Here is a 19,271-nt window from a genome sequence, read left to right as displayed (position 1 = left end):
CATATCATCTTGTTATATTTTCTTTCTTCTATTTATACACTTTGTTTAATTGTTTATTAGAATGTATGCTTCAAGAGGGTAGTCATAACTATCTTTTTAGTTTATGTATTTATGGTATACAATGTGATATACTGATATTTGTATACATTAGGGAATGATTAAGTCAAGCAAATTAATATCTTCATCACCTCACATATCTCTTTTTGTGGTAAGAATGTTTGAAATTTATCCTCAGCAGTTTCAAGTACTGATACATTATGAACTAAAGTCACCAGTAAAATAGATCACCAGCACTTATTCCCTCTCTGTAACTGAAACATTGGTCCTTTTGATGAACATCTTCCCAACCCCTAGTAACCACCATTCTAGTCTTTACTTCTGTGAGTTCACCTTTTTAAGGATCCCTATATAAGTAGTATTATAGCCATATTTTTCTTTTTATGTCTGACTTAACACAGTGTCCTCCAGATTCATCCATGTTGTAATAAATGACAGGGATTTCTTTTTTTTGTGACTGAATAGTATTCCATTGTGTATATACATTTTATTTATTCATTCATCAGTTCATCAATAGGCACTTGATTCCATATCTTGGCTACTGTGCTGTGAATAATGCTGCAATGAACATGGGAGTGCGCATACCTCTTCCAGATACTGATTTCGTATCACTTGAATATATACTCAGAAGTGGAATTGTTGAATTGTATGGTAGTTATAATTTTAATTGTTTGAGGATCTCCATGCCATTTTCCATAATGGCTATACTAATTTTCATTCCCATCAACAATATACAGGGGTACAGGGGTTCACATCCTCTCCCACACTTCTGTGTTTTTTTTTTTTTTTTTTTTTTTTTTTTTTGAGATGGAGTCGCGCTCTGTTGCCTGGGCTGAAGTGCAGTGGTGTGATCCCAGCTCACTGCAACCTCTGCCTCCCAGCTTCAAGTGATTCTGCTGCCTTAGCCACCCCCCACCCCCAAGTAGTTAGGATTACAGATCCGTGCCACTGTGCCCAGCTAATTTTCATATTTTTAGTAGAGATGAGGTTTCACCATGCTGGCCAAGCTGGTCTCAAACTTCCCATCTAAGGTGATCCACCAGCATTGGCCTCCCAAAGTGCTAGAATTACAGATGTGAGCCACCATGCCTGGCTACATTTTAAATAATAGCCATCTTGTGTGAGGTGATATCTCCTTGCAGTTTAATTTGAATTCCTCTAGTAATTAGTGAAGTTGAGCATTTTTTTAAATACACCTGTTAGCTCTTTGTCTGCTTTTGAGAAATGTCTCTTCAGGTTCTTTGCCTATGCTTTGATTGGGTTATTTTGTTGCTGTTGAGCTGAGTTCCTTATATCTTTTTGATATTAAACTTTTATCAGATATATAATTGTATATGCTGGCATTTTATTATTAGTGTTATTGGTTGCCTCCATTGCATTATAAAACTGCATGATACATTTTAATAGGATTTATGTATTTTTTTTTTCCTTTGAGAAGAAAGGAAAAAGAGAAAAAAACACAAGCTAGGGCAAGAGAAAAGCAAAATACTTGTATATGACTATATTTTAAGTTCTAGTTAATAATTTATTAAAAATAAAATTGAAACTACATTAAGATTTGAGTTCTGGGCTGGGCACTGTGGCTTACCCCTGTAATCCCAGTACTTTGGGAGGCCGAGGTGGGTGGGTCATCTGAGGTCAGGAGTTCAAGACCAGCCTGGCCATCATGGTGAAACCCCACCTTTAAAAAAAAAAAAAAAAAAAAGATTTGAGTTCTAAACATTTCTTGTAAGTGGAAGTTTGGGAAGAGCAAAATAAGAACCTCCAAAATACTGCTTCTTTAAAAGAGCAATGAGAACACTGGCAAAAACTGTCAAAATAATCTTTTTCAGCTCTCTGGAAAGGAGTCAAAGGCTTACAACAATCCAGAGGGTGTTAATTCAAAAAAATATATAGAACTTTATAAGAACAGAAAGATTTAGAGTGAATTGATCACCCTGTTGCTATCTACCTTTTTTCAGCTCTGTGGTAGCTTTGAAAACCAGAGACCAGACAATAGTGGTAGTTTTGAAAACTGGTAGCCTTGCAGCCACTGGTGTTAGGAGTGGCAGTAGACTAGGTTTGGAATTCCTTACAAAATCTTGACCTTAGAGCATTATAACTATTTGACCTGTATGAAATCTTCCTAGAAGAACTCGATTCACAGGGCTTATTATTATTTGACCTCATCTAGAGCTTGTTTAATAAGAAAAACCTGTCTCCAAGGTTTTTGTTGCAAATAATCAACATTTTTTTTAACATTGCAGTTGCCTGAAGTGGCAGTGCCAACTGGGGCAAGAAAGAACCTTGCCTAAAAGCTTAAACAGTTGTGAGAATGAGATAGCCATATTCCCGGGGCTGTACTCAGGCCCAGGAAAGACCTGAGAAGGCCTCAGTCTCTTACCTTTGGCTGACCTTGAGGCCCAGCACAAGCAGGAAGCACAGGCTATGAGGGAGTAGTTTTAAACCATGTGAGCATTGCAGGCATTCCCCAATGCCCACATGTGGAACCTCTGGCAAAGGGTGGAAGATTTATTGGTTCAAGACATTTAAGACATGTCTGTGCAATCATTAGCTGACCACTAGGTTTACTGAGCAGACTTAAGTGGCTACAGATGATGGAAAACAGATTTTATAGAATTAGTTCAAGAAATTAAATAAATAGAACAAGAACAAACTCTGTAGATGGGGTCTAATTTCCATGATTGCCACATTATGTTATTTAAAATGTCCAGTTTACAACAAAAAGAGATATGAGATAAATAAAGAAATAGGAAAATATTGTCAATGCACAGGGGAAAAAAAGCAGTTGATATAAAATGCTCCTGTGAAAGTCCACATATAGAACTTACTAGACAGACACTTTAAACCAGCTCTTTTACATATGTTCAAATAATTCAAGGAATAATTTTCTAAAGAACAAAAAGTTTAAGAGTAATGTCTCACCACAGGATATCAATAAAGAAATACATAATAAAGAACCAAATAGAAATCCTGGAGCTGAAAATTATAATAACTGAAATGAAAAATTCACTAGAGGGGTTCAACAGAAGATTTGAGCTGGCAGTAAAAGAATCAGCAACATGAAGATAGCTCTATTGTGTTTATCCTACTCTGAGGAACAGAACAAAGAAAGAATGAAGAAAAGTGAACAGAGCCTCACAGACCTGTTTGACACTGTTAAGTGAACCAACATATGTATACTGGTAGTCCCAGAGGAAAAGAGAAAAAGAAAGGAGCAGAAGGAAAATTTGAAGAAATACTGGCCTGAAAACTCCCTATAGTTGGTAAAAATTATTGATATATATGTCCAAAGAGCTCAGTGCACCCCAAGTAGGGTAAACTCAGAAAGACACACTTGTAGACACAGCCTAGTCAAAACATCAATTACAAGATTTTCTTGGCTTATCTTCCAAATTTTCATTTTGTCTCTTATGGGCATATAATTTGGTAATAATAATTCCTGAAGTAGTATTCTTTTTATACACTTAGTGTAGCAAACAAACAAAATAAATCATATATAAATAATTGCAAATAATTAATCAATGCATTGCAGTATTTTTGTTTAAAATGAACTTTAATGAGGATTTAAAATAATTTTGTGCATATTTTCTCTTTGGAATTAAGATAATTAATTTTGCATTTATGGATTTAATATAAACAAAATGTGTAAGTTACATACAGCTTTTTGTGTTTTAAATTACAGTGATTTAGTTTGATTATATTATTAATTAAAGCACCAAAACTTAATATAATTTTTAGTGCTATAATAACAAGGTACTGTATGTTTCTTTCACGATATTCCTTATCATCTTATTTAGAGAGTTTGGAAAATAGAAATTTAAATAATTTAACATGTAAGACATTGAAATACTTCATAAATCATGGTGAAACAGGATTTTGGAAGAAGGAATGTGACAAATGAAGTCACCATGTAAATATCATGTCAGTTGCTGAACTTAGCCCCATATTTTTCTCAAAATGTACTGGATAAACTCATTAGATTCAATGAAAAACAATAAGAAAAGGAGGCATCTGCATCCAAATGCCTGTTTCTGACAAGGTTAAAATCACTCTGGCTAGTAATGTTTCTGCTCTGTGTACTGACATTGCCTATTGCTACAGAAACTGATAAGAGCTATTGAAAACTTACATGCCTGTGATTAATATAACCTGCACAGGTGCAATGATTTATAGTTAAATGATTACAAATAAATTAAAATTAAATAACTAAACTCTATAAAAGTTATCCCATGCTAGGATCCATGACATTGTTTTGTTTTTGTTTAACATTGTTAGAGTTTTTATTTTGTTTTTACATTTACATTTTCTGTCCTGTTATCTCTGTTACTGTTTGTTTAATTCTCTCCTGATACTTTGCTTCAGTTGTTTTCTCTCAAAAAAAATACAGTCTATAGATGCAAATGAATGTTGAAATATATTCAGCAGTATCTCTCATAGTGAAAATAACTGCCTCAGTCATTGTATCTTCTCATTCTAGTTATTTAATCAACTTCCAAAGTTTTGGCTATTGCTTCAGTTTGAATGATCCCAAAATGTATGGCTATTCTTTTGACCTATGGTAAATATCTCAGAGATTCTGTAGACTAAAAGTGATTCAAAATTTAATTATTTCCCTGAAAAAAATCTCATTTTCTTCCTTTCTCAGTTAGTGATGTATTGCCACTTATTTTTCCTTAACCTAGATATTTCAGAAACATCCTTAGTCTTCTCCTCCTCCTTATTTCTAATGTTACTGAGGTTTTATTGAAAATGCCAAACTGTTGTCTTTGCTTCTTACCTATTTCCTTCTCTAGTCCCTTGCCTACTATTACTGACATTGTCTTCTCAAAACTTTCATGCAGTTATTTTAATTTTTAATCTTAGAAGCAGTAAAGAATACATCTACCCTGATTTTCACATTGGTCATCCAATATGAATATTATTATTGTATTCTGCAGATTAATCTTTTCTTTTAGTCTGTCATCTTTTACCAAACTGACAAATAAACAAACAAAATGTAAACCTATTTGATAAATGAGGAAAACTATGATATAATATTGAATTGTGAGAAATGTATATTTTTAAGTCAGCTTAAATTAATATTCAATACAAGGAATATTGAATGATATGAAGATATTATTTATTCCTAGTTTAATGTATAGATTTAATACCGTTTGATTCAAAAGAAAAGGGGGATCAAAGAAAAAGGGGAGAAAAAGGGAATTTTTTTTTTCAAAACCTGGTAACATTTTTCTGATACTTATCCTAGAAAAGGTATTATAAATTCACACCCTCAGAAATTTGAATGGCATGCCACTAGTCTAAATTCAAGAGATTAAAAAACTGTCTAATAGACAACACCCAAGAATTGAGTCTGTTACTGACAAAATCCCTTCATATTATTTTTAATCCTTTAGTATATATGTACAAAACTTTCATCAAGCTGTGATCACACCAACAATTCTGTCATCACAACAACATTTCTTTGTGTTTTTACTAGAGATTTCACAAAAGTTTTTATGAGATGTCTTGGTGACATCAAGGTAGCCTATTTTCCTGCTGGGTGGTTTTCTGATTTCTTGTTCTAACAACCTTTGAATGTCAAATAAACAAGCAAATAATAACAACAAAATCTAAGAGAAGTTATATAGAATTTACCAATTTTCAGATTTTTAGGACATCTTTGAAATAATGTAGTCTGTGCTTCTCATTTTCAAAGATAAACTTCATTTGTTTAAATAATACAAATAGCTAACATCTACTGAGCTTCTGCTTTATACAAGGTCAATGAATTTAGCTATAGTAGCTTAATGGTATCTTACTTTATTCAAAATGACTAAGTTAAGGACTGTTACCTCCATTATACTTAGATGAGGTACACTTTTCAAGGTTATTATTTAGAATTTGGTAACATTTTATTATATGAAGAACCTTATTAACTTTTGTATGATGAAATTTGATAGAAATGTAACATTTTAAACATTTTTTATTTCATTAATTTTAGTTGGTTATATTATATGGTATTTCACTATCTGTGTAGATATATACACATGTATGTTTCTGATTTAATTTTCACAGATTGAAATTTATATTTATTTACAAAGAATGAGCATGAGTACTCTAAAATATAGGCCTCATCCTTGAGGAACATTATTCTATTAATATATTTCTTCTTTTGAACTAACCATCTAACTGGCTTTGCGTTTTTCAAGTTTGTCAGAATTTTTTATAGTATAATTTTTAAATAATATCTTCAAATAGCTTGAATATTTCAGATATTATTAAATTAAAGTACTAAAGAAGGTATAAAAATGACTGTATTTTTGAGGAAACTAATAGAGAAATATAAGAATTTCTCTTTGATAATTTTTTGGTATTGGTAGCTAACAATGAAAGGATAATGGGGGAACATCATATAATTATTTTATAAGCTGCTTTAAGAAATTGTTATGGGAACTATTTCCTGATGCTTTTGAAGTCATCAGTTTTGGAATACTAGATGATTTACAAAAGCAAGAGGATTATTTTGATGCTCCCTGAACAAAATAATAGTTGTATTGGATGATCTTTTTTTTTTTTTTTTTTTTGAGATGGAATTTCTCTCATTGCCCAGGCTAGAGTGCAATAGCATGATCTTGGCCTACTACAACCTTCTCTTCCTGGGTTCAGGCTATTCTCCTGCCTCAGCCTCACGAGTAGCTGGGATTACAGGCATGTGCCACCACCCCCAGCTGATATTTCTGTTTTCAGTAGAGACAGAGTTTCACCATGTTGGCCTGGCTGGTCTCTAACTCCTGACCTCAGGGGATCCACCTACCTTGGCCTCCCAAAGTGCTTGGATTACAGACATGAGCCATTACACCAGGCTGGTTGGTATCTTTTAACTGAGTTATGTTACTACTATACACGATTCATTTAGCAATTTTTTTTGTTTCTAAAGGTTTTATTTACTTGAATATGTGAGAACATTTTATTAATAATGCAGGGTTTTTACTTTTGAGGCTTTTTTCTAACCTAGTTTCTTTCATTCCAGAAACACCTGCTGCATTTCCAGATACTATAAAGGAAAAAGAAACACCAACTCCTGGTGAAGATATTCAGCTAGAAAGTTCAATTCCCCATACAGATTCAGGAATTGGAGAGGAGCAAGTGGCTAGCATCCTGAATGGGCCGGAATTAGAAACAAGTACAGGCCCTGATGCCATGAGTGAACTCTTATCCACTTTGTCATCTGAAGTGAAGAAATCACAAGAGAGCTTAACTGAAAATCCCAGTGAAACGTTGAAGCCTGCACCGTCCATATCTAGCATTAGTCAAACCAAAGGCATTAATGTCAAAGAAATACTGAAAAGTCTTGTGGCTGCCCCAGTTGAAATTGCAGAGTGTGGTCCTGAACCTATCCCATACCCAGATCCAGCATTGAAGAGAGAAGCGCAAGCCATTCTTCCTATGCAGTTTCATTCCTTTGACAGGTAGGTACTGAATCTATTATTCGCAGGGCTTTGTGCATGCAAGGAAGATTAGACTTTGTTAATTTTAAAACATAAGGAAGGTCTTGAAAATTTTATTAATGTAGATGCTTATTACGAAGACAAAGTGATAGCTCAACCTAATCTTATAATAAGACATCTTAATAATATATCTTAAAGAAGAGATTTCAATGTGATATGGTGGATAGCACATTGAATTGAAGTAGGGAAACATGGATTATGGTTATATTCGATTATCAGAGGACTACAGTACATTGAGAGTGTTATTCTTCTCTTTGGACTTAGTTGTTTCATGTATATAATGGGGAAGTGGATGGGTCACATCTGTCTAAGGTCTATCCTGGCTCTGAAATTCCATTATAATATTATAAAATACTGTAATAATTGTGGGAGATTATATAACATGCTTTAAGTAATAACATACAAATTTGAGCCTTAATGGAAGTATGTGGAAAAATTTAAAACTTATTCATGGTCATCTTATTTATGGTATTTCCAATACCAAAGAAAAAGCTGTATTTTGAAGCATGTATTTAAAAGTATATATTTTTGAAAGGTATTTTGGCACTTTAGTTATCTAAACTATTTATAACATGGCTCATACATTCAAATGTTAAATTATACGAGGAATTCTTTTAAGGAATAATTAATTTTTTTTTCTATTCCATTATACATTCAATAAAAATGATAGTTCACAGAAGCAGAATAAGATATTTTAGAACCAAATACCCTATGGATCTAATATATTCCAGTATTTAAAAACATGTGCAAGATTAGAAGACTATTTTAGTCACTAATTACTAACACTGGTACTCAATATTGACCACTGGGATTAATGCATATTCCAAATAATGTTTTCATGTTAACGCACTAACTAAAAAATGTGATGGTTTACCTTTTAAATTAAATTATTTTTATTGATATTTTAAGACATCTTTTCATACCAAAAAATTATATATGTGTATGAGGTGATTGACAAGCAAGTGTTTTTTATTTTAGACAAGATCAAATTAGGAAATAAAATGTTTCTAAATGGAAAGGTCAAAATATGTAGTCAAAAAATAATATCTATTCCATACTGCTTTCTCTAAAATAACCATACTGCTTTGTTCTAAGGAACTTTTTAGAGATGAGGGGTAGGGGATGTGGTGGTATAGTCATTTCAGTTTTGATTAATTACCCTTTCTTTTTTTTTGAGACAGAGTCTCATTCTGTTGCCTAGTCTAGAGCACAGTGGTGTGATCTTGGCTCACTGCAACCTCCACCTCCCAGGTTCAAGCAATTCTCTGCCTCAGTCTCCTGAGTAGCTGGAATTACAGATGTCTGCCACAACACCCGACTAATTTTTGTATTGTTGTAGAGACTGGGTTTCACCATCTTGGCCAGGCTGGTCTTGAACTCCTGACCTTGTGATACACCTGCCTCGGACTCCCAGAGTGCTGGGATTATAGATGTGAGCTACCGCGCCTAACTGAATTACCCTTTTCATACACAAATATAATTTAAACTTTGCCTGTAAATACTTTAGCCAGTGTTTTACAGACACATCTTGAAAATTTGTTGTGGAAGATTTATGTGGCATTAGTTACAGTGCAGAATATAAAGATAAATAAAATTAGTTTTATGTTCTATGAACTTAGAGAGTAGTAGGAAAATAAGATGTTTGCAAATAATTGCCATAATAGAAAATGTGTGATATCAAAAGTTTTAAAAAGTAAAAAATGGTAGGACTCCAAGATGTAGGAGAATATTTTTCTTTTTTTTAAGGAGTTTGTATTAATATTATGTTTGGATGTTCATTCATATAGTGATGTTCCTTGTGTGTTCCTTATGATGTTTCACATTTATGTCACCTTTTTCACATAATTGGTTTATGTTCCCACGATACGCCTGTATGTGTGTTTATAAGTTTGTATAAACATATGCATGTAAGTATATATACTTGTGTATTTCTATAAGCCTATAACTATAAGGAAATACATAGTAATTTAAGTTTTATAAGGAAATATATAGTAATTTAAGTTTTGTATTCTAATTTTAAATTATATCTCTAAATTTTGGTAAAAATACAAACAAATACAGATGAGTATTGTGATTTACATATGATAATCCAGTAAAATAAACATTAAGTAAAATTTTTGGGCTTTAATTTGAATTATTGTTAGAATGATTTTTAAAATTAAAACTTAAAAAAGCAATCACCTGAGTGGCAGTATCCTTAGCTACTCAAAATTTATTATACTTTTGAGAATATTGCTTTAAGAAAAATAGAACTTTCTATATGTTCCTGGTAGCATTTGTGCAAAATGCAGTGGGAGTGGAATCATTATTTTAAATTGCATAAGCACAAATGAAATAGAAGAGCACAAAGCATATTTCAATTCTTTTTAGGAAAAGAGTCTCTAGTGTAGTTAATATATGCAGTAGCTCAAGTACTATCAAATGTAAATGATGAGGTGATATTGATGAAAGGAGGGGATTGAGGTCTCAGGGGGCGCTGATGACGGATTGAACAGAAGCGGCCTTGCACTGCACGTAACTCAAGTCTGTCGTCTTCACTACTCAAAGCCATAATGGGAGGTGGCAGTCTGAAATGAGTTGCCACGGCAAAGAGTATTATTTTTGAAATGCTTTCACACAAATCACTAGGCCCTGCATACAACTTAGTTTCATGCTTTAATGTCATCAGGAGGCACAAATTGGTGTGTCTAATTGTTTGCCACCTGCCAGCAAAATGAGCTGCCAGCCAGCCAGACGGGTTTGATTGTCTGTCAGCTATTCAATAGATTGAGAGTGACAACATCAAAAATTTAACTTCAAACTCTGAAGCTTTGAGCAGCTTTTCAGAGACATCATCCCCACAAGTGCTTCTGGACCAGTGTATTTTTCAATTATATTTCCAGCGTATTGCTACCATTTACCTTATCTGTCTTAAGGTAGCTATAATTGCATTATGAGGTATATAAACATATTTCTGAAGCACTAAAGTCTGAAATCCAAGTTATGACATGTCTTTTAACATCAGATTGAATTCCTTGAAAATGGGATTCAAGATGACAGGCTTTAGAATGAAAGTCCTGAATGTTACCAGTTTCAAACACAGAATCTATCATGGGTAAGAACTCTACCAATAATGTATTTTTCATTTTTATCTTTAGTTGAAAAGTAGATATAAACTCAGTTGGTCTATTCTTTTTAACTAAATCACACTCCTAATAATACTGTATAATCTCAGTAGAATTCAGGTAGGATTTTACGTTTGTTAACCAGTTGTTTATTGGTTACATTGCAGGCATGCTAACAATGAATTCTTTATACTTATTCTGGATTTTAAATGTGGAAATAATTTTCTAAAACAACTATGATAATTTGAGTTCTGTTAACTTGTATTCTACATAGAGTGTATCTCACTTAGGATGGAGCATTGGTGAATTTCAGTGTTTTGAGGTTTATAATAAAAATTGCAACATCAAATTTTTAAAAACATTTAGACTTAACGAAAATAAAACTTTTTTCTTTTAGTATTACATATTTCAGCCGGTTATGTATGAAATATCACGTAAATTTTCTCTATGTATACGGAAAGTGCTGATTCTTTTTCTTTTATTTCCTTCAGTCATCTGTGCAGATTCAGTATATATCTTTGATTATATTCAGTGATCCTAACAAATGTGTACTCATGAAGTATTAAAATGCTAGAGATCCTCTAGTACTGTTCTGTAGTGAGTAAACACTATATGTAGAGAAGAAATACAATCATAAAACCGTACAGTTTTTTGACAGTTCTGTTACTATGAGGCAGAGAGAAATATTTATGATGGCTTTATTTTTAACAGAAAAGCTTAATAATCTCATCTTAGATTTCAGAAATCAAGTTGCCAAGTTCTCTAATCCAGGTTCTCTTGTCTCTTTGGATAGATTACTATGTTTATCCATGGTTTCTAAAATGTTTTAATTGAGCTATTATTTTTCATGTAATGTGTAACTTTTACTTTGGAGTAATGCTTTTCTCTAAACCACCAGTTAATCTTTTACTTATCTTTTAAACTAAAAATTTAATATTACGTATCTGCATGCTTTTTATCTTTTGATAATTTAGTATATATGTTTCAATAATTTAGTATATATCTATGGTTCAGTTTTAATTTCCTAGAGTTTCCAGAGATACCACTTAGTTTGAACAAAAAACTGAAAAAAAAAAAAAAAAAAAAAAAAGCAGAGGGCAGTGTGCTTCTCAAACATTTTTAACTGTTAGCATGTTTTAAGAACTTGTTTTAAGAGAGGGATATCACAAAAAGCTTATAATTGTGTTGCTGCTTTGGCTAACACATATCAAACTTACATAGTTTATATTTCGTTTTGTTTTGTTTTGTTTTGTTTTAGATTTTGCAAACCTCCTGTATTCAAATTACTGGGTTTGATATATTCAGAGAAACTAGTAGGTACTTTTTCCTCAAAATTTTAATATTCTTGCTTCCCAGTGTTTAATTTTTTGAAAAAGAAAAATCTATTTAGTAAATAATATAGAGCCACAAAAGCAATTTAAATATACTTCATATTATTAAACCTGAAGTACAAGCTTGGGCTAGGTATTTTCTCTCTAATTTGATTAGTTTTTTAATATTGATTTTAATGGTAAGGATGAAATTTCAGGGTAAATATTTTTAAAATGTTGAGTAGAGTTAATGAGGAGGTCTTCTTACACTGATTTCTTTAAAGTTAGAATTAACTAACTATGAAAAATTATAATTACTTATGTAGACTTCAGTTTGTTCTTACTGCTTTCTATTTTTTTAAAGTATTATGACTATATCACTTAGAAGATGAACAAATAAACGTAAGCCAAATAGCAATTCAAATTTGCTACATCTAGCCACTGTAATTTCTGCTTTTATTATGTTCCAGCCACCCTGAGTTTATATTTTAAGGTTAATTGCCAGAAAATTCACTTTTGACTGAGCATGGTTGTGTCCTAATTTCCCCAATGTTGTTACTTTTATCTCTCCTGGCATTTATGGAGAGCTGAATTAAGTTCAGTGAGCTGAATAAAGTATCTCTCATTAATAGGTGATTTAATGAAATTCTCAATTGTTTCTTAAACATTTTTTAATTGAAATTCTCAAATATTTATAAAATACAGAAGCGTGATAGATAAAAACATGAGAGCATTTACCTTGTGATTTCTGATGAACTGAAGTAAATTGTCATGTTCGCTAGAATCAGTAACAAATTATTTTTCTCTTTTAAGTTTCGACATTTTGTTTCAAGATATATGTTTAACATTCACATCCTAGTTAAAGAGTGATAATCTGGAAATTAGGAGAACTGGATATTAATAGTTGGTCTCTCTGTAATTTTTTCAGTGACCTTGATCTATTATTTTTGACTCTCGGAAACTTAGTTTCCCAACCCATATAATATGGAATAAAGCTACATTATTTCTTTTTTTTTCTTTTTCTTTTTCTTTTTCTTTTCTTTTTTTTTTTTTTTTTTGAGACAGAGTTTCGCTCTTGTTACCCAGGCTGGAGTGCAATGGCGCGATTTCGGCTCACCGTGCAATGGCGCGATCTCAGCTCACCGCAACCTCCGCCTCCTGGGTTCAGGCAATTCTCCTGCCTCAGCCTCCTGAGTAGCTGGGATTACAGGCACGTGCCACCATGCCCAGCTAATTTTTTGTATTTTTAGTAGAGACGGGGTTTCCCTATGTTGAACGGGATGGTCTCGATCTCTTTACCTCGTGATCCACCCGCCTCGGCCTCCCAAAGTGCTGGGATTACAGGCTTGAGCCACCGCGCCCAGCCTAAAGCTACATTATTTCTAAAAAGTCTCATAAAGTTGCAAAATCCTATATAAATAAAATGGCCTTATTATTAGTCTCCCAAAGCAATAGATGGATATTTTTGAGGTTGGCTAAAAAACAAAAGGTACATCTCCATTCTCAAAGCTGCATTAGCCCCTCAACATCTCTCAGGTCAATTCTTTCTGTTATCTCCTAATTGCCCTCCCTATTTCCACGTTTCCTCTCTCACTCCAAATTTATCTTTTACATTTATGCCATAGTCATTTTTCTTAAATGTGAAGCTGATGGAGATTCTGAAATAATTCTTGTTATTTATATAATAAAGGAGGAACATTTTAGTTTGGAATAGAAATTTCTCACCTTTCACCAGCCAGAAGTATCTAAAGCAATTCCTTTAACTTTCCTTGTTTTTTCATATCTCTTTGCCTTGCTAGGTTTTTCCCATCGAACTTTTGTATGCACTTTTCTACTTGGTTAATTTCTATTGATCCTTTTTCATTTCAGCCATCTCTTCCTTGAGAGTGCACAGCCCGTGTTCCTGAAAGGTCCTGGGCATAATAATTCGGATCAGGTCAATTATTATAAGATATTGCCCAGTCAGTTTGTCTGTCACATTCCTTAAAGTATCTCCAGAGCATGGGGCACGTCTTACTTGTCTTATGTCTCCTAAACTTGTCAGTGTAATCCCCTGCTAGTGCTCAAACAATAGAAGGGAACAAAAAGAAAGGGATTCTTAATAGTGTGCCATGAATTATAAAACTCACTTGCCTTAATGAATCACTGTATAAAATCTCTTTCTTATCTTCAGTTTCTCCCTTTATACTTAGGGCAAACCATGATGTCCACAGATAAGATAGTATCCCTGTTTTTGCAAAATTTACTGGACTGATTAATGGAGACCACCAGTACTCTATCTTTATACCACTTCTCCTATCCATTTGCATTCACTTCCTTGGCGATTTTATCCACTCTCCTGACATTAAATAGCATCTATATGCTGATGACTCACATATTTATGTCTTCATTCAAATTTCTCTTCTAAACTAGAGACTCATTTTTCCAGTTGCAAATTCAGCATTGCTATTTGGATGATTAAAAAGAGGTATAAAAAATTAGCATAAAAAAGCTGCTCCAACCACATTCTTCCCTAACTTAATTAATGGTAACTTGTCCTTTCTGTTACTTAAGGCAAAGAGTTATGCATAATCTTTGACTTTACTCTCATGTCCACATCCAGTTATTATTTAAATCTCATTTTCTCTGCCTTCATAATATTGCCAAAATTTGAATTACGTCTCACCAGTTTTTAGTTCGCTATTCCTGTTCAAACCACCATCATTTCTTGTTTGTATTATTGTAGTCTCCTAGCCATTCTCCACAGTAACCATTGTCCTTCCTAAGACGATCCTTGACATAGCAGCCAGAGTGATCCTGTTATAACCTAAGGTCGTATCTGTCTTCTGTGCATGAACCTTCATGGTTTCTCATCCCACTCTGAGTAGAAGCCAGCATCTACACAGTGGACTTCAAGGCCCTGTGAGTTGAGCACTCTTACTTACCTCATCTCTTACAGCTCTCCATGTCACCCAGTGTTCTCTTGTCACACTAGCCTTTGTACTGTTGCCTCTACCTATGATGTTCTTCTCTAGAGAGCCTGCTGGCTTATTCTTTCACCCCCTTCAGTGTTCTCTCGAATACTACCATTTTTTTGGACAATCTTTTCTGAGCCACCCTTACAACAGTATTTCTTCTTCCTATTTATGCTTTAATTTTCATATAGCATTTAACATCCGATATACTATATTTACTCATTTATGTTATTGTATTTGCTGTCTCTCTGTACTTGAATGTTAGTTCCATGAGGGCAGGGATTTTATTCTGTACATTGCTATATCTCCAGAACTTAAGGCAGTTCCACACATATTGCAATAACCAATAAATATATATCCAATGAATGAGTGTATACATCATACCTCAAATTTCTAGCTTTTAGATAAGATAAATTCAATGATGCAAGAATTCATACTTACATGTATTAAATATCAATTTATTAAAATCACATAATCAATTACTTAAACAATTTGTCACGAGTTAGATTAAAACATGTCCTGACTTGTACCATTTTGATGATAACCTTTATAACCTTGAAGTGTGTACAGATTCTATGTAATATAAAGGAATTACCCACTTTCTTGTAGTTTACAGTCTTAAAAATGTGTGATAGAAGTTTGAAATCATGTGGAAAGCATAGTATTGAGAGTTTTAAAAAATGCAATTGGTAAAGAATGTGAAGAGTAGAGCAGGGGGGGGGAACTCTGGGCCACGGACAGGAACCAGTCTGTGTCCTGTTAGGAACCAGACAGCAGGAGGTAAGCAGTGGGCAAGTAAACCAAGCTTTATTTGTGTTTACAGCTGCTCCCAATTGCTCTTATCACTGTCTGAGCCCTGTCTCCTGTTAGACTCGTGGTGGCATTGGATTCTTATAGTAGTACAAACCCTACTGTGAATTGTGCATGCAAGGGATCAAGGTTAAGTACTCCATATGAGAATCTAATGCCTGATGATCTGTCACTATATTAGTTTGTTTTCACACTGCTTATAAATACATACACAAGACTGGGAAGTAAGAAAAGGTTTACTTCGACTTACAGTTCCACCTGGCTGGGGAGGCCTCAGAATCATGGTGGAAGGTGAAAGGCACTTCTTACATGGTGGTGGCAAAAGAAAATGAAGAAGAAGCAAAAGTGGAAACTCCAGATAAACCCATGAGACTTATTTACTATCATGAGAATAACATGGGAAAGACAGGCCTGCATGATTCAATTACCTCCCCATGGGCCCCTCCCACAACATGTGGGAATTCTGGGAGATGGAATTCAAGTTGAGATTTGGGTGGGGACACAGCCAAACCATACCAGTCACTGTTTTTCATCACCCCCAGATGGGACTGTCTAGTTGCAGGAAAACAAGCTCAGGGCTTCCACTGATTCTACATTACAATGTGTTGTATAGTTATTTCATTATATATTCTCATGTAATAATAATAGAAATAAAATAAACAGTAAATGTTATGCACTTGAATTATCCCAAAACCATCCCCTACCTGGTCTGAGAAAAAACTATCTTCCACGAAACCAGTCTCTAGTACCAAAAAGGTTTGGGACCACTGGAGTAGAGGATTCAAGGTATCTGTCAGGATGAACAGCAGATCTAAAAGAAGAAGAATATAATATCTGAATAATTTAGTTTAGCTTCTAATATTTTTGTGGCTATATCTTTTTTAAATTCAGTGAAAACTATATGTTCACTCTAGAGAAAATGTACCAACAAAATTTGTGTGTATTTTAGTGTGTTTATGTACCCTAAATAGTTACCCACAGTAGGTACCTAGACTTCTAGGTAAGACTTTTTTGGTGTAGATGGAATAGATAGCCAGTGTGAAATGTTTTGTAAAAATCTGATAGAAGATTTTGTAAGAGGTGAAAATTTTTACTGTCATAAATAGTTGCTGATACTAAGTAACATTCTGAAAGATAATTAATTTAACAACACATATTGTTAAGTGTGGACTTTCAAATTAATTCTAAATTCAATTGCTTAGAAAGAGAATGGTTTGACATAAAAGGAAATGGCTAGTACTGGTGAAGAAACAATATTAAGGGCAAGAAGATACAGTCCTCTAATCCTAAGTAAACAGTCTGGCCATCTGAATCAATGGGGAAATAGTTCTTACAAACTCATAATGTAGATTCAGAAAAAGATCTGAGAAATCAGTCAAATACAGGCTCCTGCTTCTCTCAGCTAAACTCTTGTAACTTGATCATCTCAGCCATTTGAACTCATCAGTGATTAGAAACTGGAGTTCATAAAAATTATCAGAGATTTTTTTTTCTTCTTTTTGGTCCCTAATTTGATATTTTGAGGTACATGGAAGTTTCCTTTTGTTTTCTTATCATACCTTCAGATTTTTAAAAAAGTGCTATAATTTTTTCTCACCCTTTTACTGTAATTTTCTGTCCTTTCAGCCTTTTCTCACATAACTTGTTTTCCAGATCAACTGTCATCCTAACTGTTCTCTTATGGACATGATGCTGTTTGTCATTATTCTTGAAATGTAGTGCCTAAAGTTACACATAGGATTTTGTTTATGAGATGTGACAATGGCAGAGTATATGAGGATTATTGCTTCTTTCAGTCTGTGTATTTTTGATGATGTGGACCAGGACTATATTAGCACTTTCGGGAGTCATAGCGATACTAATAATAGGTAAAATGTATTGGCTGCTAAAATGAATAAAATATTCATTCCATCTACTGTGCTAAGTACTTCATAGGTGTTATCTCCTTTTTTCTTCATAACAATCTTATCACATACTTTTATAACAATCTTTATAGCAGTCTTAAGTTTATGATGATGTTACCATTATGCATCTCATTTTAATGGGGAGGAGAATGAAGCTTAGAGAGATCTGTATGCCCAATACCATGTAGTAACTGCTAAAGGTAGAATTCTAACCCAGGTCTGTAATGTCAGAATTCTGTGCCGTGCTGTCAAACTGCTGAGTTTGCAAGCAATGAAATATCTGGAAGCTTTCACATCAATTGCTATTAATTCAGTGCTTTCAGATTTTTAATAAGTAGGCATTTAATCTTTCTATATTTTACTTCCAAGTCCTAATTACTGGATTTAGAGCTATAATTTTTTTCTCTGATTCACATAACTTATTTTTCATAATTTAACTTATTTCTCATAGCTTCCACACTTGACAAGATTCCAGTTTGTTAGAGAGAGCTTTTGCTCAAAGTTAGTAATGATCAACAGATCAGAAAATTTTAGTAATGGTTTTTCTACCTTCCGCAAATTCATCTTATAGCACTGTTAATTAGCTCATGCTTCTTTATCTGTATATAAAAAGCTTTGTGTCTGATGTATTCCTAAAAACAATCATGGGAGATGTAGAAAAAAGAGCATTAGAGTTTCACTAGTGACTTCTCTTCAAATCAACAGTTGATAGTTTTGTTGTCTTGCTGGAGAGCCAATGAAATAGTACATCTCACATTAGTTTATAAGTTTAGAGGATAATTTTGATGACAAATCCCAAATATTAGCATGTTCTTTTTTTCTATGATCTTTATGTAGGTAATTATAAGTAGATGCTTTATATCCGATAGACAAAAAATATATTTCACTTTAGACAGTGATAACAATTACTAACATTTATCATATACCTCATAATTGACAATGTCCTTTTAAATATGATCTCATTTAATCTCCCAATTGTATGTGAAGGAGGTAGCATTAGTCTTATCATGTTACACTAAAAGAAAATTAAGATCATACAGCTTAAGAGTGGTCCAGTTTCTAAGCCTTAGTCTTGAAATATGGTCTGTGTCCTATGTTCTGCAATGTCACACTGCCTCTCATTGAATTAGATGGGGACTTGTCAATGTAGGGATTGAAAGCATAATGTGTGCTATAGGTAGTTAGATAGTTGAGCGTTAAAGGCTGAATCTAAATAACTTAACTCCAATATCCTTAAAGAAAAAAAGAAGATATTACCTAGAAGGAGATAGTGAAGAAATTTTTTTGGCATGAGTAAAACTATCTAAGATTATGATATCTTTGGTCACACAAAAAATTTGAGATAGTGAAGAAATTTTTTTGGCATGAGTAAAACTATTTAAGATTATGATATCTTTGGTCACACAAAAAATTTGAGATAGTGAAGAAATTTTTTTGGCATGAGTAAAACTATTTAAGATTATAATACCTTTGGTCACATAAAAAATTTTAAGTACTTCTAAAATTAAGAATAATAATTACTGCAAATTTAGATTATGAATATTAAATAAGTCATTGAAGATATTAACAAAACCACTCATTTATGAGAAAAAAGTGTTAGTATTAAGGAAGTTTAAGCAACAGGCATATTTGAGAATGG

The 19,271-nt window shown here is 33.2% G+C and overlaps 1 protein-coding gene across 17 annotated transcripts in view; it reads left to right on the top strand.

The window, feature by feature from the left end:
* Positions 1–19,271, top strand: part of NBEA (neurobeachin) — a 702,569-nt gene that overhangs the window by 242,109 nt on the left and 441,189 nt on the right. For all 17 annotated transcript variants that reach the window (XM_074387836.1, XM_074387843.1, XM_074387839.1 and 14 more), the window contains one exon: positions 7,073–7,511. In XM_074387836.1, the coding sequence (XP_074243937.1) occupies positions 7,073–7,511 (439 nt within the window). The remainder of the gene's footprint in view (positions 1–7,072; positions 7,512–19,271) is intronic.

This window comes from Saimiri boliviensis, chromosome 16 (assembly GCF_048565385.1).
Source record: "Saimiri boliviensis isolate mSaiBol1 chromosome 16, mSaiBol1.pri, whole genome shotgun sequence".
Classification (NCBI taxonomy): domain Eukaryota; kingdom Metazoa; phylum Chordata; class Mammalia; order Primates; family Cebidae; genus Saimiri; species Saimiri boliviensis.
The sequence above is the reverse complement of the archived record's forward strand: the minus strand, read 5'-3'. Positions and strand labels throughout refer to the sequence as shown.